The sequence below is a fragment of the Polypterus senegalus genome, chromosome 8 (assembly GCF_016835505.1).
Source record: "Polypterus senegalus isolate Bchr_013 chromosome 8, ASM1683550v1, whole genome shotgun sequence".
Classification (NCBI taxonomy): domain Eukaryota; kingdom Metazoa; phylum Chordata; class Cladistia; order Polypteriformes; family Polypteridae; genus Polypterus; species Polypterus senegalus.
The window spans coordinates 31109024-31131692 of record NC_053161.1 but is presented as its reverse complement, the minus strand read 5'-3'; the positions used below and the strand labels follow the sequence as shown (position 1 = coordinate 31131692).

General features: G+C 34.7%; 1 protein-coding gene across 1 annotated transcript in view; it reads left to right on the top strand.

Moving 5' to 3' along the window:
* Positions 1–1271: 1271 nt before the first annotated feature.
* Positions 1272–22669, top strand: part of pnpla8 (patatin-like phospholipase domain containing 8) — an 80136-nt gene continuing 58738 nt past the window's right edge. The window contains exons 1-3 of the mRNA XM_039760937.1: positions 1272–1405; positions 5279–6501; positions 13978–14127. Coding sequence (XP_039616871.1) covers positions 5710–6501; positions 13978–14127 — 942 coding nt within the window. The 5' untranslated portion in view covers positions 1272–1405; positions 5279–5709. The remainder of the gene's footprint in view (positions 1406–5278; positions 6502–13977; positions 14128–22669) is intronic.

The following is a 22669-nucleotide window of genomic DNA, read 5'->3' as shown; positions in this document are numbered from 1 at the left end:
GCCACTCAGCCTTCACCATGCTAATTCTGTTTTGTGCTCTCTGCTCTTTGTAAATCTCTTCCACTACAGTAATGTTTGAGAAACAATGTTGATTGTAATATTGACGTTATGCCAGAAAATACATATTTTCTTTTGCTTTTTTACGTTATTCTTTCTCTTGAGTTTTTTTTTTTGTGTAATCTTTCAGTCTTTTAAACCTTCTTTTACATTTCATTTTCACTCCATGCAAAGTCTCTGTTTTTCGTAGAATTCTCTTACCTTGTTTTGTATTGTATTCCTCCTCACATTATATACTCATTTACCTAACATGAACTCGCATTGGTCTGTTGGTATTGCTTACACAGAGAGTCTGCATAAAATAAAGACTAATTGGCTAATTAAAAGCTGGGTTTCACAGTGAAGTAGCAGTCCTCTGGGAGAGTGTCTTTCATCTGGTTCTGCTGAGATGGGTTAAAGCAACTAGAGAATCTGTATTTGATTAGTAGTTTGGATGAATGAATGGATAGATGAATGGATTGACAATTCTCTAAGAAGTATGTGCAGTTTACCGATCTGTGAGAAGACAGACAGACAAACAGATAAATAGATAGAACTTTATTTTGTCTTTTTACAGACGCTCATTAAATAAATAAATAATACACACACACTATGGTCTGAAAACAAACAAAAATGACTGAAAAGCAAGTAAATTGAAAATAGTAACTTCTGACTTGGCTGTCCAGTCACAATGAGACATTATGCAGGCGCACTGATGTTTCAATGGCAAATATAAACAGTGATATCTTTGCAAAATTCTTTCTGCTGCCAAACCTACTGGTTCTAAAACTTCCTCGAGTTAGTTGTGGGGGAGAAGGGACCTGTTTCAAACAGGAACAGGTGCAATTCAGGTACCAGTCCTGGGCGGAATGCCTGTCTTTCTGCCATGTACTTTCTGGTTGGTAATACAGCAAGCGTGTCCTGTCTCCTGGAAAACCTTCCTTAAACAGTAAGGCCAATCCTATCTATAAGTACGTACATCTTGTCCTAAAACCCGCCTGTCGGTACTTTCTGACACAGTTTCTGCTGACGGCCAGACGCCTTTGTTGTCAATGACGTAAACAAAATGAAAAAAGGGCGTGATACCGTTAGCGACAAGGCCACTGGTCAGTCTGTTTATCAGGCTGTCAAAATGAACCATTCAAGATGGAGAATCTAGAACAGGGATGCAGCATTCTCCTATCACTAACGGCTTATTGATCACATGACTCAGTTTTCCCCGAAGAGGGCGGTGATTTCAGTTTTGAGGCAATTCATCAGCGACGGAAAAATAATATTGGAAGACAGTGTATGTAGAAAATGTATAACGATGTGCAAAAATGAAGCGTGATATCAAAAATCTTGGAAATGAACGCCAGGATGACCTGCGGTAGGCGTAATATTTTTGTGATTGTCTTTAATTGGCGGTAGTATAGCTTTGACAACTCAGCTGTGAATGCCAATAAACAACTTTATATACTTCAAAACGACTTAAGCTTTATGAACTCGAAGAATTAAGAGAGAATTGTGTAGACCGAGTAAATAAATATATTACAACTCTTATCTTTCTCGGCTCGTATTCTTTTATCTGAGTACAGTTTTTCAGGTCGTTACTGACAACGATACAAATGTTATTATATTTTAACAATGAACTTGCATTTTGTCGTAAGAGATCGAAACCTAGCAGTCACGTCCTTTGCCCGTCATCGATGTGGAACCTTTCGAATGCTTCAGGAAGCGTCCTGTTTTTATTCGAAAAATATTTTACATAGTATACCCAATGTCACGTTATAGAGTTTTCAGTTGACGTTTAATACGACACACTTGGATTCCTCTTTAAAACAACTCAAGAAAATAACCATTATAATAACCATTATATTCTGTGTCACCCTCAGTTTTGAATTAGGGTCACATACCTCAGTAAATATCTGACGTACATAATAAGTTTTTCTTATACCTATTGAAAAATAATACACATTTTCAGTGACAGACCTGCTACAATTAATCCTCTATTCTGGAAACGGTTCAAGCCTGCGATAAGCTGTCATTTCATTTATTTATTTATTTTTTTGGTAAGAAGTAACATTTTGAACCTGTCAGTACAATATACCTAAATCGTATGAGTTAAGTAATATAAAAATGATAGGCAGAGTTTAGCGTAGTTTGTTCAGAATATTACTAAACGTTGAAGGTAATACTATCTGCTTGCTATTTTATAATGCTTAAGCACAATCGCATTTTAGATATACACAGCTTGGTAATAAACAGTGTAAGAGTTTGCATGTTTTCCTGGTGGTTTTGTGGAAATTCTTTGGAATCCTTCCACATCCCAAAAGCTCTGGTACTTAGTGTTTTTGGAATGATAAAATAGCCCATTCTGAGCGAGGGTGGGCCACGGTTTGAATGATTATGGCATAATTATTGTTCAGGGGTGGTTCATGCTTTGCACCCGCTGTTAAAATAAAGTCAAACCAATTTCCAAGCACCCACAGAACCTGTATTCGAATAGAAGTTCTTAAACTTACACTTCTTCCTTGAATAACACACCAAATGCATATTATAAATGTGTTGATAAACGCATACTATATTTTTATCTTGTATTTTTTATGTGGGCAGAGAAATAAAATTCACATTGTCATTTAAAAGTATATTATCGCCATTTTCTTAGAGGTGGAAATGCTTATTTAATTCCTAAAGTGAGAAAGCATTCAGCTCCCCTTTGGTATTAAATACAATATTTAGTGCTGACTCTTGCTATTACGGACTGGTGACATACTTGCATTAAATGTCTATTTTATATGCATTTCACATACTGTAGTTGACTTCCCAAATTAAACAACATTACATCATATTAAGGAAAAAGGTTGCTATAATAACTGTTGCTAATGCACAGAAAAATAAATCTCTCATAAAGATACAAGCTTGCAAGCAGCTGTGATCAAGGAGTGGTCAAAGAGAAAAACAAATGCTCCGAAATATTTCAAAATTAAAACCTCAAAAAATGTAATAGATGAGCTTACACCTGCATGAGTTAGTGGAAACACAATTTGTTTGCATTATGTGCTTAATTCTGGTTCTGTAAATTGGTATGAACGTGTTTCCTGCCTTGTGCCCTGTGTTGGCTGGGATTGGCTCCAGCAGACCCCGTGACCCTGTGATTGGATTCAGCGGGTTGGAAAATGGATGGATGGATAACACACCTAGATCTATAAATATTTTACATTTTCTTGTTTGGTTGAGGTCAGTGAAATTACAAGGTTTATATTGATGAAGTGCACTCTTTGTGTCATTCCTGGGATTAATAGTTTATTCGTCTCCAGACTTTCAAGAAAATGTGCTTTTTAAAAAAAACAATACAATCGTGCTTGTTCTGTTTAAAATCATATTGTTATTTGAAAATTTTAATTCATTTTTAATCAGGCCACCCATTATGGTCTAGAATGGTCCTCAGAGGGGTTTCTTTTTGGAACAGTTTAGAAGTTTGGAGAATACTTGGACACAACAATCATTTCCTGTGTTTCCATTAGTGGAAGTGTTTTGACCTTGTTCTCAGTTTGGAATTAGTCTACATCATGAATAGGAAGCAGCTAGTGAAAATGGTATACATCTCTTTCAAAATCTCTGGTAAAGCAATAAACTGAAGATCATTTCTTCATGTATAATTTATGCGTAGCTGATCAGAAGAGGGGTAGTACCTCATGTTTGGTGGCATAAAGCTGCTCATTTCCAAGAACACAACATGCATCTAGGATTTTTATCATGTGGGGTGAAAGAGAGGATGGGAAAGGGAAGTGATGAATTCATCATAAAACAGTAGTGTGTATAAGTCTTCGATGATTTTTTGCAGTACTTGGTAATCTGAATTTTTCCACACTTGGAAATCTTTTATGAATCCCCCTCAAAATTGCAACCTTTACCTTGCTAGTCATTTGAAAGTAAATTGTTGCCGTCTGTCATTCCGGGCCTTTTCGTGTATATATCTTGCCTGGGGACAACACATTCATACCTGTATTCTCTATTTGGGTTGGTGTAGGAAGAAGTTTGGTTATAACATAAATCATTTTATCTTGAATAGACTTGGCACAGTCATTATTTGTTTTTTCTCATGTCAGCAATTTCATGATGTCCCCTAACTTTGTTTGGCTGTTAATTTTGCCTGTCACAGGTGTTCATTAAAAACACATATAATTATGGGATTTTTGGCCATTATAATGTTAAGTACTCTCTTGATACACATTCTAGTGACCTTCTGTAGTGTACAGTAGTATGTAGGGTGATACATTGCAATTTGTGTAAGTTGTTGCTGGTTCAGCCTGCATTTTACATCCATATAATCCTATGGGTATATGCTACAGTTCTCTTTATAGCCAGGTGATATATTTAAAGCCATCCACTTTGTTTCATTATATAAGTCACCATTGGAAAAAAAGTGTTTTTAAAGGTTAAGGGACTATGGTGACAAAGATTTGTTCTTGCCATGTTATTTAGATAAGTAATACTTAGGCATACAGAGAGTTCTTTCTTTCTTTCTTTCTTTCTTTCTTTCTTCTCTGGATGGATAAAGGATAAGTGAAATTGTATATTGTAAATGAAATGTAATATTATATAAAGTTATTATTTACTCAGTGTAATGTAACTTTATGAAAATAATTTATTAAAATAAATACAATCATGTATTTTCATAATTGTCAGCCTCTTTGCTTTGTACTATTTTTTCTGTGTTTGTGTTTGGGAACTAGAAAGAATCCAACAAATAAGACTGCATTCTGAGTCTGTGTAGAATTATAACAGACAACAGCGTTAATAATTAATAATTTCATTATTTGAAAGTTTTTGTAATCACTTTCATTGTTTCCTGTATGCTGTGAAACTGCCCTGCATTGTCTACCTACTAGAATACAGAGTTTCAATTAATGGCATTAGATATTTCAGTTTCTTCTTTCAGGTTTGTTTCATGCATTAAGTTGATTAAAACTGAATTGATATTTTCCTTGAGTAAAACTTAAATAGGAAATTATTCAGTAATTAAGAGCAAGGTTACATATAGTTTAAATCAGAATTTGTAAAGAATAGGGTTAAAAAATATCTTGATGTACTTTTCCATAATGAATCAATTAAGCTGTCAAATAATAAAAATAGCTAAAAAATCCATATTACTCTATCATGTTTATTGGCCAAATGTAATCCTAAATCCTATATAAAGCAATAGAATAATCATTGTTTAGATTTTTAAGTTAATTTTATTTATTTATTTTTTTTATAGGATATTGTTGAAGACAGGAATGATATCTGTACACTGAAAAGAATAAAATGGTGACGCTGAAACAGCATATCTTCAGTACTTAAAGGATTTTCATTGTCTTAGGAAATGTCTTTAATTTTAGATATATATTCATACGTCGTGTGCAAGGCAAAGAATCTGTGGCTAAACAAAAGTCAAAGCAACTTGCTTCCACAGTGTTCAAAGTCAATCCAATACTATCAAACACTAATCTGTCCAATAGCATTTATGTTTATGCAACTCATTATGCTAAAGGCAGCTTTTACAAATTAATAGCAAATCCATGCCCAAAAAGGAAATGTGTAAAGTATTTTCTTAGAAGGTCCTGCTACTGACACAATTTTGGATCATGCGGTAATGTTTCTCAGTTCAGCACCTCTTTTCCTTATGGATTGCCTGGACTAAGCTGTCGCATGTCGCGAATCAGAAACACATTTGATTCTGTTACCAAGGCAGTCAGTGGCAGCCATACTGAACTGCTTAACAAAATAGTGCGTTTGAAACCAAATGCACTTGTAGTGGAAAAGCCATCTGATCCTCAAGCTGGAATCAAGGAATTGAACAAATGTGTTTCTTTGAATACAAAAGATGATAACTGTGAAAAAAGTGCAGATGTAAAACCCTTGTTGGAAAATGGGACCTCTGGCTCTGCTTCAAAATCTATAGCAGCCAGCACCTTTCAAAAGAAATTGGAGAGCAGTCCAGTTTCTAAAGACATAAAAACAGATCTTTTCCACCCTAGCTACATTTCTACTAATTTTGGAGAAACATATAATTTTGTATCTAATCATATTAATGGTTATTTTACAAGGAAAACTGGAATGGAGGAAGAAAAGAATGAGAAACAAAATGACAGCAAGTGCGTGCAATCTGAAACCAGTCAAATAGCCAGAAATGATGTGGATGGGGCAGCAACAGACACCGAGCTTCCTGAGTCTACCTCCTCTTTTGGGACTTCCATTTCACCGAAGAAAAAAATTGCTCAGTTCCTTTTATATCCGTCCAATAGTGTTCAGGCATTTGTTGATAATTATCTTGGTACATTTGTACCAAAATTCCGTCAGGATACAAAAGATATAGCAGAAGTAAAAGACATATCTTCAGCAGATGTTGAAGTTGTTTCAAAAAAAGGAGATCATTCAAATGGCAAAGACCCCAAGAGTGCTGAGGAAAAAGCCAAACGACTCTCACTACAGCGGGAAAAGGTACACTATTCGCAAAACAAATTGCTTTTATAATGATGATTTTAATGCAGCTTTTGAAAGTAGTTGTGGTTTCCATGACAGCAAGGTATAGTAATACTTAGCACCACATGGTTCTTGATTAAGTTCCCAGCATGGAATCAGGCTGCGTTTATGTTCTCCCATTTGTCTGTGGGGTTTCTCTTCTTTTACCTCTTTTACCTTTTGCGAGTTTGTAGCTCTAATTTTGCACTGTTTCAGTGAGTATGGTGAAGAACGTATGCCCTTTTAGGACCTCATGTTCCTTCAAGAATTGGCTTCTCTCTTGAATTACATCCTGCTGGAATGACTGGTTTTAGAAAATAAATGGATGATAGTTATTGCCATTGCTGCCATAATGAATATACCTTATCCTGATAGCCATACATTATGCATCACCTTTATTTTATCTATTTCATCATAGTACATTGAACCTATTTTACGTATAGTATATCGCTCATTTTGAAAATGATAATTAAATGTCTGATTATTCTTAGTACAGATACCGAAAATAAGCCACGTCTTTGAATAATTTACAGTATGATGGTTTGCCTGCTTGGTTAACAATAAGTTCATTCATTAGAGTGTTTAGTCTACAGGATATACAAGTTGATGCATTCCTTGCATTTGTTCCTGGCTCCAAGGGCATGTGTTTTTCCCTAAGACATACAGCTTACTTTCTTTGAGGTATGCACATCATCTAAATCAAGAGTTCTCAAACTTTTTTCGGCCGCAGACCCCTAACCCAAAAACATTTAAAACCGTCGACCCCCTAGTCATTTACTTTACTTATTCAATTTAATAAATTTGTGCAGTACTCAATATTAAATATTTCACTAGATATCAAACTTTTCATTTTAATCACTTGTAATTAATGATTAAAAACGATAAAAGGAGTACGGAATATGGAATTATCTTGTGCAACATTTAATATCGAAACCTGCACTAACAAAAATTAAAGAAAAAAAATACGAGCTGTGTTTTTTTACATTTTTGACATTTCTGAAATACATATGTAAATTCAAAATAAGTAAAAATAGTCCAAGCTGTACTGTCTGCATTTCTTTTTTGGTTCAGTCATATTATTATCTGAAGAAATAAAAACTTTTATTAACAAGTAATTTTGACAGCCCCTGTAATAAAAAAAAAAAAAACAATAAAGTATGTACTTATTTGAAACAGATTTTTGTTCAAACTTGAATAAATAAACTGTGTTCTCTGATTTTCTTTTTCGTAGTACTGCACCTCAATAAAAAATTAAATTCAAAGTTCAAATCACAAATAAGTACATTTCACATCAAATGAACCAATTTGTAGTGTTTTATGAAAGCATGACCATACAAGACTGATAGATTCTGCTAATATCGAATATCCGTTGTTTCGTCCCACCGCGAGCAAGTGCGGACGTGCAATGGTTTTCCATGTCCGCACTTGCTTTGATACGTTCGATAAGACATGTTTGTGCTACATGTATTTTCATGCATTCTTATGTGTGACTCTTTTAATGATACATTTTACCTTTTCGTTTGCAAGTTTGGTATGTAATGTGTTTTTATCAAAAAAGTGTTTTTTTGAAATATTTTACTTAATTAGGTACCTGTTGGAATTATAGATATTTTGAAGTAACAAGCAAATAGCAGTAGTAAGGGGGTCTATTTTTGCTGTCGTCGACCCCCAAATTTTTTTATTGAAAGCATCGACCCCTAGAAAGTTTAAATCGACCCCAGGGGGTCGATATCGACCACTTTGGGAACTCATGATCTAAATAGTAATTTATGAAAACAATATATATTTAGAATGCAGTAGTTTACCTATGCTCCACTAATAATATCACATATGTCTGACTGGCATGTCATGTTTTCTTGCTTTGTCCATTTTATGTGTCCCTTTTATTGAGTTTAATTGAATTTAGCTGTGTAACATTAAATCTTGTTTTGAGTTTAGCATGGTATACACTATTGCAAAGATTATATAGTTTGATTAAAAATAGAAAATGCCACAAAAACACAAACAGAATGTTGAAAGTTTAAAACACTTTGCAATATATACTTAGAAACCTACATATATGTACATTTTTGTTTTAATCCATCATTTTAAATGAATAAATAATCTAGTCCCAGATTCAGATTGTCCTAGCTCAGCTGACCTCAAACTGATTATGGACACACTGCTGTACTTCATGGCGCAGGTCAGTGATGATTATTCCAGCAGACTAACACAAGGTTAGACAACTGGTCCGTCACTGTTGGTGACACATTTGCTGGGAGGTACAACCATAGAACACCAAGAGCAGAAATAGAATGGTTTAGACTTAGTCATTTTCAGTCTAATCAATTGCTAATGTTAAATTCCAAACAGGCAAAGAGTTGGCTTTAAAAGGAGTACCCTGCACAAAAGAAAAGAACCTTCTTTTTTGATTTAAATCATGAGAACAATGGAGCAGCTCTAATGTTGGAAGGTAGATCATTGCTGAGTTTTCAACCACCTTTAGCTAAAGACCTTATCTGGAGCAGGTTTATTTATCTTACAAAATGTAGACGTCTCCATGTTAGTAGAGTGCTGTGTATTTTAAAATAAAGGCATTAATAAGTTCTGTAAGGTAAGTTGGAGGGGAAAAGTGTAAAGCAATCTGATGCTCTAGCTGGAATCAGGGAATTGAACAAATGTGTTTCTTTGAATACAAAAGATAACTGTGAAAAGAGTGCAGATGTAAAACCCTTGTTGGAAAATGGGACCTCTAGGCTTGCTTCATAAACTATAGCAGCCATTTACATTACCTTATGTAGAAAAGTACATTTTAAACTTTTAAGTAATCAGGTCATCTTGATATGAACAATCAACATTCTGCATTAACATGAAATCACCTTAATTTTGCAATATTTCTTAGGATGCGAGATCATTTTTAAACTATGTGTAAATGTGATAGCTAAATATTAAACCTTGTTAAAGGTAATGCCTACAGTTTGATTTGATTCAGCTAAACTAAAGTTCATATCTTTCACATTAAGAGTTGTGGTCAGCACTGTTTTCTTTAATTTCTGGGATTCTTCCCAAACTAGTGATTTAGTTCATTAGTGCTAATTGTTTAGAAAATTAATTTCTGTAGAAATTGGTATTTTCTTAGATTCCAATGTTTCCCAAATAATTTCTGTTGGAAGAGTCTGGGAAATTCTGAAAACAGCTTTAGGAAAAAAATGATGTATGTTTCATCTATATCTATCGATCCATATATAAAAAATATTAATGGCTGTCTGTTTGTCACTGAAAAACCTGCAAACCGCTGAGTGTTAAACCTTGGCCTTGGTCTTAATCAAATGCTTATGGCATGATACGTGTAACACAACCCATGAATTAAAGGTGCGGGATTCCTCAGCCATGTAATTGGGCTTCTACCTCATTTTATGGCAAGCGGTGGCATAGCCATGTGTAGCTGACAAGATAAGAACAGTGGCTCAGGTATACTGCATTGCTGACAGGAAGTAATTGTAGTGACAAATACTTACAGTAAAACACATTGCTAAATCTGACTCATTTGTTTTCATTGGAAACACATGTCATACACTACATGTGCAACAGACACTGATACATGATCAAAGAATTGTAGGTGCAGTCTACTTCCACCCTGTAATTGGGCTTTGGGTCCTTCTTATGGCACAGGCCAATTGACTGTTTTCATTGCAAACACAATCATACACACTGTTGAGTTATGAAGAAGGTGGTGGCACCCTCACCAGAGTAACCTGGCATGCTGTGCTTTGTAAAAAGTCATGAACCACTTTTCTTTGAAGGCCAGAGGCCCAAGTGTTTCTTGGTGTAAAATTAATCTGCAGAATAGGATGACAATGAGCTGATTACCACAGTGTTTTTGACTGATTAGAAGTATGCCAGACTGCCTAATAAGATGCTGTATAGTAAAATAAAAAACAGCACTTCATCTTTAAGTTACACCATGAATATTATGAACACAGAGTAAAGGACAACAAAATTTTAGCACAACAATAACAAACAGAAAGTTTGGAATGCTATTATAGAGATCAGCATTGCAGAGGAGAATAAAAATACACAAAGAATTAACTAAGAAGTAATTAACATTTTTAAAAAATGTCTTTATATTCATCACATTTTAATCACGATGAGGCTCAAACCAGGGACTTAATTGATAAAATAGAAGTTCCACAACTCAGTGTTCTTCATATAAGAGAGCTTGGTAAATCTCTGAAATTCAAGATATCGTAAACTCATTGCAAAGTAGGAAAGTTGCAGGTCCACAAAGCTGTCCAGTGGAATTTTATAAAAAGTTTTCAACTCTGTCATTAACATTATTGTTAGCAATATTTACTGAAGACAGGCAAAATAAAATTCTAGTTCTGTAGCTAAATTTTCTACACAGTAGATCATATATAGGCTATTTTCATTCCTGAATAACATCATTATTCTTACTTCTGACGATCAAGATCAAAGAGAATCCATTAAAGGCAGATAGTATGTACTCTTCAGTGATGGTTTAACATAAAATATTCTCCTGCAAAATCTAAATCTACAGAGGTTTCACTATCTTTGGGTGCAGAAAAAGCCCTTGACAGACTTAAATTGGGAAATCTATTTAACATATTGCATATGTGTTGGTTTGACCATAATATATTTACATTGATTAGATATCTTAGTGTAGAAGCAACAGTCCATGTAAATAATGCGAGCAGGAACCAGACAAGGGTGTTCATTATCACTAATGCTTTTTGCAATTGTTATTTAACCCCTGGGTATTCATCTCTGAAAGCATTCAGTGATTTTAAAAAGACCTTGAATAGGAAATATCTCTTTATTCTAATGATATTATGCTTTACATTTCAGACCCACTGTCTTTATCGTCAGCAATAAATTTATTGATATGCTGTCTGGAATGAAGTAATTATTACAAAACGTAATAATGTAATGTAATCTCAAATTGGAAAACTAAAATTGTCATTATTAAGATTGTTTTCTTTATCTGCATTAGCAATTATTATACCAATTTTTTCAAACCTAATGTTTTGTTCTGTTATGTAAATGCAAAAAAGGACTGCTTCAGTAGGTTACTGACTTAAAGTTCCAAAGTTCAGTGTCACCAGCTCGAGTTCAGACTACATAAACACAATTTACAACAGTTGCTCTCTGCAATTTTAGGCAACTGCTGACTTTAGAATACAAAATTTTCAATCATATTATTAGTTAAGTATTAACTTTTAAATGCACAATTAGCAGCCCATGTCTAGCAGTTTTGCTAACAATACAAATGAATCACTATGTGAGTCAAAGGCATTGTCAGTAAATACTATTTTTTGGACTGTTTTTTCATGCATATGTTATTATTCAACATTGAGTGCCCAGTAGTGAGTTAACATTCTGTGTCTATGCTTATAGATATTTTCTCCGGCAGTGGGGTGCTCACAGAATTGGTACCAGTCAGTTTAAACTGACTGTCAGACTGTGAGGTGAAAATTTGGTAATTGTAAAACACTTGTGTTCAATGCTTTTCATTTTTTGCAAAGTATAGTGAAAGAATATTAGTTGTCAATATTGATATACCATTTGCAGAACTACCTACTGGTGCTCCTTCATTGTTGGATTAAGCTAAGTTGATTGAGGATGGATGGATGGATAGATGGCTAAATTAATTGTTTAAATGTAAAGTAAAATGATTTACATATCAAAGTAGATATCTTAGTTTATAGTTAAGAAAGTCATTCAATATTATTTATTTTAGATTTGCTGAACTCTAAATCTGGAGCCATAACTCTATGTAACAGTTTGGCCATGAACAAAACAGGCAACCACTATAAGAAAGTCACAATAAATACCTTGATACTTTTTTCATCATCATGTTAGCATTATTTTCACTTTTACTTATCCTGATGAGGATCACTGCAGCAGCATACTGAGCTGGGAAGCACAGGCCACCCATACTTAAAAAAATTATGTTCCTAGGCTACTGAAGAGATATAATTCCCTCTTTTCTTCAAGTGGGCTGAGCCTTGTATACCTCCTGTGGAATGCACACATGAGGTATTCTGACTGCATGCCTGACCACCATAAAATAGCTCTTCTTGATCTGAAAAAGCAACAGTTCTACCCCAAGGATCCCCTGTATTGTTGAGATCCTCACACAGTGATGGAAAGTGAGTCTAGCAACTCAAAAAAAAAAATTTTGACCCTTTAACCCCTCATTTGGTGGTCAAGGGTTCTGTCTTCCATCATTTTTTTGAGTGAAGTGTTCCTTTAACTTCTGCCTCACTACCATGGTACAGTGCAATGTATGAGAAACCGCTGCCATAGCACTTATTAGTTGGTGTTAGAAGTATGCAAATAATGCTACATTTTGTTTTACTAGTTAGTATTTTTACTTTTATATCAGTGAAATAATTATTTACCATTTACTTAGAATATTTCGTAATATGTGCTGACATTTTTTATGTCAAGTTGCTATAATGTTACGTAGTGGTTAGACAAGCAATGTGATTGAAATTATTTCTATTGCAAAGTTGCATTTTCCCTGTGGCTGACAGCTCATGGCTTCTTTACAATTATGGATATATCATGTATTGCACAAAATTTATTATCCATATTAATCCGTCTCTGTCAAATCAATAACAAGTTTTTTGTTGTCCAGGGTTTCCAAAACATGCAGCCTTTCCCCAGAAGAACGCCAACTTCTGGCAGCTCTTTGCAAGTTAAGACTGTTCACAAGCTCTCCTAAATCCTGGTGAATTTAGGAGTAGTTTCTCAAAGATAGAAAAAATGATAAAATGCTTTTACTCTTAGTCCTAAGAGTTGGACCAAATTTGCATCATTCTGAGAAATTTGAGTCAGTTAGGACCGTTTTCCTTCTCTAAGACAGTTGATAAATACAGGCACAGATGTGACAATTTTTGAAACTTTTGAAATAACAAAGTTTGGAAAAAGGCTTAAAAATGATTTAAATTAAATTTGTTTTGTTAAATTTAAAATGTAACTGTTTCATATTTTAGTGCAATCTGTACAATTATATTTTCTCTAAGTATTTATCTCTGCTTTGCAAGTGCATTTAAGCAGCTATCTATATAGGCTTCTGTAACATGTACTAGTTGTAATGTTTCTATGTTATCTAGAGTCTTATCCTGACATTCATTACTCAGCTCTGCACTATTGCATAACAAGACTTTAGTCTAAGTTTTATTTGCCTTGGATTACCATCAGTTTGGAATTTTTACTCAGTATTTATTTCTCAGTAAATGAAAATGGGAAAAAGGGAAATTATTAGAGTAGAAAAAGAAGCTGCAATTGTACAGTGCTGTTGCCAAAATACTGAAAAGTTATACTGCATTAAGAAATGTAAGAATATTGGGCCTGTACAATGCACTCTTGAATTGAGGACATTGTTCTAATTGTATAGCTTTAAACTTTCAATGAAGTCATGAGTATGTCATTTGTTTATATTTTATTTAGATTATTGCAAGAGTAAGTGTGGATAACAGAACAAGAGCATTAGTTCAAGCACTAAAGAGGACATCAGATATTCAAATCTACATCAACAGGGTGGAGGAGCTGAGTTATCATCTTTTGGAGTTTCCTGAAACTAGAGGTGTAGCTGTAAAGGCAAGTATCAATCATTTATTTATTTGATCTTTTGAGTATAACTTCAATACATGCAATATGAAGAGGGAGTTGTCAGATTATCTTCTAATATATTTTGAGTATCACAGGTGTATAAAATGCATCAAACAATCATTGATTATTAACCAATAGATGTTTAGCTTCATCAAATCCAATTTGATTTTGTGATATTATGGAATGGAGCATTCTCTTCTCTGTTCTCTTACCTAAAGTGTTAAATAGGATCTTAATGTCATTAGCCAGTACAGTAGATCAATCTGTCTGTACACCCCAAGGGTCTTTATTCTTCTTTGAAATGTATAGTGACTTATGCTTGCAATGTTTTTTTGATAAAAAATTTGCCAACTGTAGTTTCTACAAACATTAACATAGCTAACATTATAATGGTAAATTAACCAGGTTGATTTTTAAAAAAATTCTGTTGAGCAGTCTTCTGAACCTGTGACTTTTTTCCTTTCTAAGTGAATTTTAGCATCTTGGTTTATCCAGCTTTTGTTCAAGTGATGTATTTATTGTACTGCAACAGTTGCATTTTATCAGAGTTCATTCACATAAACTTCTCCTTTATTGTTCTATGACCAGAATCATTACGTAGTGGTGCATGGGACACATTTCTCTGCCCCTAAGCCAGGCCCAGCACCTTAGGACAAAAGAAACATTTTCACTAGTGATGACATTACCTGTTTGAAATCACATCATTATTTAATTATTGTACCTCATTACTGGCCCCAACTCTTTTTGGGATGTATTGCAGGTCTGAAATGCAGTAATGGATGTATGCTAACAAATGAAATTAAGTTGATCTGACAAAACATGAAATACCATACTGTCTACAATGAAATAAAAGTCAACGCAAATTTAAGAATCACTGCATTATTTTTATTTACATTTTCCATACCATCCCACCTATCCAATCTAAATCTGACTATTTTCACTACAAAAGACTAGATCAGTTGGTAAAATGGCCAATATTGAAAAATGATATTTTTCAGCATGTGCTTTTTAAAGCTTTATGATAGTTCAGTTGCAGTGCTCCATCATGTATGGTATTCCTGTAGTTAAGCCTGTGCACGTGTCTTTTTTTGCTAAGAGTACTTCATGTAAACCTTGAACAACAAGACATACTTCAGCAGAGAGAGTAGTCTAGAATATTGGCTTTTACATTAAAGAAAGTGAAGTAATAAATTTGAGAAAACATAATTGGAGGATTCGTTCTGTGAAATTAGACAAAATGGAAAGAAAAGCTGCTTTAATGAATTCAGACCTTTTTATCTTGTTCTCTAACACTGGAATTACCAGAGTCTACGAAAAAACTCGTAGATCTGGCCCACCATAAAATCGTTTGCACCTCTTCGCCAGCGTCCTTTGTCGTGTAAATGCGCTGATAAAGACAAGCTGCAAGCAGCCGGCTATTCCATCCCCCCACCGACTTAGAATGTGCACAAACTTCTCCCAGCTCATGCATTGATTGATTATCTGGGAGTGAAGTGGAGTTTTAGAGTGGAAAAAATAGATTGTTATTTGGAACACATGCATTTCATGTGTGTTCCGTTTCTACAGTAATCTGTGTAAATGTATTGTTAAAACAGAAACTTTTTCATATTTTAGTAATAATGTTAGAAAAAGTAGGCATAAACTATAAAATGTGTGAAGCCTGAAGTCCAAAGATCAAATAAAAACTTTGACAGAAGGTTCAAGAATGATACAACAGCTTCTGTGGTGTACCGGTAAGATTTGCTGACTCACAGCGCAGGGGGCTTGTCATGTCTCAGAGACCCGAGTTCGATTCCCAGTTTGGGAGAAAGTGTTTTTTCTTTTTAACCTCAAACGGACATAAAATTTATAAATTGGTATGCACTGGCAGTTAATGAGGTCGTTATATTTTCATGTGGGATGCTCCTTTTAAAATATTTTTTAACAATTGAGGCTGCAATTAACATGAACTAGTGTCCTTATAACTGTTATTTTTAAGATCCATAGCACACAGTCAGACAGAGCACTGCGTAATAGAGAGACAGGCAGGCAGAGATGTCACTAGATATATAAATAAACAGGGAAGGCACATGTACTTGGGCTGTTACTTAGAGTCAGATGGGGGATTAGACCGCGTGAGCTTATTCAGTGCAGCAAGAGCAACGCACATATTGATCTTTTTTTCTTTCAATACATGTGCCTTCCCTGTTTATTTATATATCTAGTGACTTCTCTGCCTGTCTGTCTCCCTATTACACAGTGCTCTGTCTGTCTGTGAGCAAGACAGTGAGCTAGCACATGTTTAGTACAACAGCTCACATTTTCAATTAGGAAAAGAAGAAAAGGTAAAGACAAATTTGATATTACTGCATAGTAATCAACAGCAAAAAACTGTAGTGCAATTATATTTACATTTGTTTAACTGCCAATATCAATTAATTGAATCAATGTGTGAGAATATATATATTTTTGTTGCTGCTTTAGACTACTTGAAAACTACCTTTTGTTAATTATGCTTTGTTTCAGATAAGTATCACAGAAGTTAAATAATATGACAGCTTGTAATTATGAGAAGTGTTTTTTTTGCTTTTATGTCATATGCAATAATAATAAATAATAGTAATAATACATTTTATTTATATAGCACAGGCTCAAGGTGCTTAAAACAAAATAATACAAATAGTTTATGCATAGAACAATAAGCAAATAAACACAGGATATACAATACAATACAATACAATACAATACAATACAATACAATACAGTTTATTTTTGTATAGCCCAAAATCACACAGGAAGTGCCACAATGGGCTTTAACAGGCCCTGCCTTTTGACAGGCCCCCAGCCTTGACTCTCTAAGAAGACAAGGAAAAACTCCCAATAAAACCTTGTAGGGAAAAATGGAAGAAACCTCGGGAAAGGCAGTTCAAAGAGAGACCCCTTTCCAGGTAGGTTGGGCGTGCAGTGGGTGTCAAAAGTAGGGGGTCAATACAATACACAGAACAGAACAATTCCTTAATACAGCATAATAATAAAAATTTTAGAAGTATGGTTTAACAGTAGATGATATGACATAATTAGGTTTGGATATTTTTAGAGTCCTGGAGACCTCATCCATCTAGCTGCCTCCCAATTTGGCCATGCCACGGCTGAAACGTTGCTCCGATGAAAGGACCCTCTTTCCCATGATTCCTGTGATCCTCCATCAGGGATGACTTTACCATAGGCAGGCAAACAACTTGGCAGGTGGGCCGTGGCACCAATTGCCACATTTGGATACCGAGAAAAGAAACAGAATAGGTGAGGGTTAGTATTCAAATATAATTATCATGTTACTTATGTTATAGTGCTAATGACTAACAACAGAGATGCAGTATGTACAGTTAATCAGCAGCTCTAGTCAGGATATGCTAAACTGAAGTAGTGAGTCTTCAGCCGGGATTTAAAGGCTGAGACTGAAGGGGCATCTCTTATGGAAGCAGGAAGACCATTCCACAGTTTAGGGGCCCTGTAACTAAAAGCTCGACCTCCCACTGTTATTTTATTAATCCTTGGAATCCTAAGCAGACCGGCATCTTGAGATCTTAATGTGCTCAGGTTTGTAAGTCATGATAAGTTCAGACAAGTAAGCGGACCTTGGCCATTTAATGCTTTATATGTTAAAAGGAGGATTTTGAAATCTGCCCTAAACTTAACTGGGAGCCAGTGTAAAGATTTAAGAACTGGAGTTATGTGTTCATATTTTCTTGTTCTTGTAATAATTCTTGCAGCGCATTTTGGATTAACTGGAGGCTGTATAAAGAACAGTTTGAACAGCCAGTGAACACCGCATTGCAGTAGTCAATCCTACTAGAGATAAATGCATGAATTAATTTCTCACAATCCTGTTTATTTAGAAAGCACCTTAATTTCCTAACATTTTTAAGATGGAAAAAACATGTTTTGGAAGACTTTGTAATATGTGCTTTAAATGACATGCTAGAATCAAAGATAACTCCTAGATTGCGGGCTGATTCAGTAAAATTAATTGGGATTCCAACTGAGTTAAATGACGACAAAATATTGCTGTGATCAGCGTCATTCCCTCCAACAATTAACATCTCTGTTTTATCTGTATTTAAAGACAAGTAGTTCTCATTCATCCATTCCTTTAATTCACTAACACAACTAATTAAAGACAACATCGGAGAAACTTCATTTGATTTAAATGAAAGGTATAACTAGGTGTCATCTGCATACAGTGAAAATTAACATTATGTTTCCTAATGAGAGATCCCAGTGGAAGCATGTAAAGTGAAAACAGTAAAGGTCCCAGTACTGAGCCCTGCGGGACACCATATTGAACTTCTGTGTATAATGATGGAGTACTGTCTGCACATTTCTGTACATACTGGAATCGATTTGATAAATAAAACTGAACCAAGCGAGCACGGGCCTGTAAGCCCAACATCGTTTTCTAGCCTGTGCAGTAAAATAGAATGGTCAATGGTGTCAAATGCTGCACTTAAGTCCAACAACATAATTACAGTGGAATTTCCTTCATCAGAGGATATCAGAATGTCATTTACAACCCGTGTTAGTGCCGTTTCTGTACTATGACCAGTGCGAAAGCCAGACTGGAATTTCTCAAATAAATTGTAATGCGTAAGGTGTGACTGAAGCTGACTGATGACTACTTTTTCTAGTATTTTAGAGAGAAATGGTAAATTTGAAATAGGCCTATAGTTATTTAGTATGTGTGGGTCTAGGTCTGACTTTTTAAGTAAAGGTTTAATGACTGACACTTTTAGTGCATCAGGTACGGTGCCATGCAGTAATGAACTATTGATAACCGTTAGAATAGGCGCTGCAAGAACATCCATTGCACTTTTTACTAGTTTTGTTGGCACTGGATCTAGGGAACAAGTAGTGGGCTTCATTTTAGTAATTAAAGTTAAGACTTCCTGGTGAGTTACAGGATTAAAATTACTAAAGTGCTGAATGCAATGTGCGCAGGGTCTGCTAAGCTAGTATTTGGTTTGTACTGTGATGCTGAGATCTGGGATCTTATATTTTTAATTTTCTCATTGAAGAAGTTCATAAAGTCTGTACTGCTAATATCTGATGGTATTTTGCACTGTTGATCTGAATTGCCATTTGTTAATTTAGCCACTGTTCTAAACAGTACCCAAGGATTTTTATTATTGCTATCTATTAATGTAGAATAGTATTCTGAGCGAGCTTTAAAGAGGGCTTTTACTAGAGGGATAGAGGGATATACTAAAGCATTAAATAAAATAAAAGAAAGAATTAACCAAAAGTATAATACTAAATTTAAGGCTAAAAGAAATGCCTTAACAAATCATGTAATTTATGATAAATCACACACATAAATTAACCTTAGCATCTGGACAGAGGTATACACCTTAATTAAACACTATGAAGGATAACACTTTAATGTAGAACAGAAGGGTTCTACACATCTGGTTATGTAAGTGTAAAAAAGGTTTAAAGGGATACAGAAGAAAATTCAGAATTAGTATTGGAATCGGACAATTCTAGTAGCATTAAAACGTCGATCACAATTGTTTGTAAAACACCTGATTGCAGCATCCCTACTTTTCACTTACTTAAACAACGTGAACTCAGTGTATTTAGCACTTATCTAACAAATTCATGACAACACTGTAGGTAGGAATAAAATTAATAGGTTTCATAGATTTGGAAAAACTTTTGCGTATCAGTGACTCTTATTTGGATTGTTTCATAGCACTGAATCTCTTAAGAAGGTAAATGTTGGAGGAAGTCACAGATACAATTATATTACTGTATGTGTTGTTTTGGCAAAGATTATGAACAGCATAATGACATATCAATTAATTAAATAAAGAACCTGACTGATTTAATAATACCAAATTGTAGAAGTGAGTGTTCATTATTACTACACAGTTTATTATGACTGAAAGTGAAAATGAAGTTTTCTTTTGGTAGTTGTAACTGCTCTCTTCATTTGAAATGTGACCATACCCTCCTCAGAATTTCAGACATGACTACAGAGTTTGTCATCCTGGCACTGGCACCCTGACCAATGCCATTTTCCAGCACACATCTTTTAGTTATAATAAAATTATGTAAAGTCTATAAAGATTAAACATTTATAAAATCAGATAAGGCGGCACGGTGGCGCAGTGGTATCACTGCTGCCTCGCAGTAAGGAGACCTGGGTCCTCCCTGCTTGGAGTTTGCATGTTCTCCCTGTTGCGTGGGTTTTCTCCGGGTGCTCCGGTTACAGTCCAAAGACATGCAGGTTAGGTGCATTGGCGATCCTAAATTGTCCCTAGTGTGTGCTTGGTGTGTGGGTGTGTGCGTGTGTGTGTGTGTGTGTGTGACCTGCGGTGGGTTTGCGCCCAGCCTGGGGTTTGTTTCCGGCCTTGCCTACTGTGTTGGCTGGGATTTGCTCCAGCAGACCCCCATGACCCTGTAGTTAGGATGTAGCGGGTTGGATAATGGATGGTTGGATGACTAAAATCAGGGACATGAAGAGAATCTTAAAGGGACAGGTACTGAAATTATGTTAACAAGGCATGCAAGACATGGGAGGGAATTATTGGAAGATGAAATAATTTATTACACTTTTTCACACTTCAGTTATAAAGTCAGCACCAACTGGGGCTTTAGAGCTTCCATTTAAAAGCAAGGGAAATAAGTGGCTGAAAACTGGCTTTTACAGCCTTTGGGGTAGGTGCTTTGTACTAAAATTCTAATGAATGAATCATTCTGACCATAGAATGCTGGTGCCTTAAACAGAGGGACATTGAAATGTACAAACTTCAAATAGCATGTTCGATTTGTGGACACAACAAGCTGGCCTTGATCTATTCTAATGTCAGTGTCTCTAAATAAATACCTGCAATACAGCTGCACAGATCTGACCACATCTGATTCTCACATAAAAGCCTGTCTGTCTGCCTGTCAATGGAAAGGAGTGAAACTCAGCTATCTGATGGTCTGAGTTTTTTTTTCTGTATGTGGCATATTTACTCAGCTATGACACACTGCTCACCTTGGTATATACATTGTGCAAATTACATATGAAAGAGAGCAGGTAACATGGAAACATATGATTTATTTGAAAGCAGACATTCTTAGTAAAGTAAAAATTCTATTATTATTTTTGAGTACTTGTGGGTTTATTGTAACATACACAAGCAACTTTGAAATTTGGCTGGTATGAAATAATATATATTTTTTCCTTGATGTTTATTAAATGTAATTTTGAAAATTCAAAGATAACATTTCACAGGTTTCAACCTTCAGGTTATCCAGTATATTGAATTACAACATGAATTTCAAAGAATTTTTAAGATCAAAATCCTCTGAAATTTCCAAAAACTCCAAACATATTTTCATTTTGTTTTTCTTTTGAGTCTGACCCCATTATTTGAAAGACTTTACATTGGTTTTTTAAGGTTATCATCCTTTCAATAGTAGTGTTTTGTACAGGATGAGTCAAAATTATATTAACACTAATGGTACTGCTATGTATATACTGTACTTATATACAATTTTTCTGGACAGTTTATGTGCCACATATGGTACATGTGTTAAACATGATGGTGAACAGGTTGAGACATTCCTGTAAATCATCTTGCACATATAAAGTATGTTTTGTGAATATTTTTTTCCATCATTCAAATGTTAAAATAATTTTGACTCATCCTGTATATAATTATAACTACAGTATAATAACTGTACAGTACACAGTGTTAGCATATTTTTGACTACATCAAGTTAGGTACCAAACTTATTCACTACACATTTAAATTTTATTCATTTTACTCAACTTTTATTCTCAAATTTCTCTTACATAAGTGAATAAGCTGCAAGTATTATTCTTCATCCATCATGTCCAGCTGAGTGTCATTCAGACTCTGTCTTTTTTAATAATTTTTTTATATCTGTCCCCACTGTAATTGTTGGCTTTTTAAATTGGAAGCATTTTTTGTATTTTTTTTTTTTTGCATGTGACTCAGCGTTTGTTTTATAGACTGTGACTGTGAAAAATCTTCATTGCTAGTATTGCTTTCCTTGGTTTTGGCATCAATGCCAAAGGACCTCGGAGCTTAGCTATTGCAAGATTTAGTGCATGGTAAATGGTTACTTAAACAACTGCAGTACGTTTTGGATCATTCCTTGTGCACTGGATCATTGAATGTCTCTTCTTCACCCACAACAGCTAATAGCAAACAAAACTGAACCATGTGCTTTTTTTTCTGTGGTTCTTATGAATGACTTGTAAGATATTTAAAAATAAAGTTGTTGTCATAACAAATATGTACTACCTAGAATACAATCCGCCTAATGAAGAAAAACTCCCTCCATTTTACTAATTGGACAAAATAAAAAATATTCACTTACAATTTTTTACTCATCATTATACTATTTAAGAACATGAGGTACAATACCGTATCTTGGTTTAGTTAATTGTTTCCGGTAATCAAAGTTGCTATACACAGATGAAACAGACATAAATGATGGGCTGAAATGATAATTGGACGTTTTAAAATTAGTT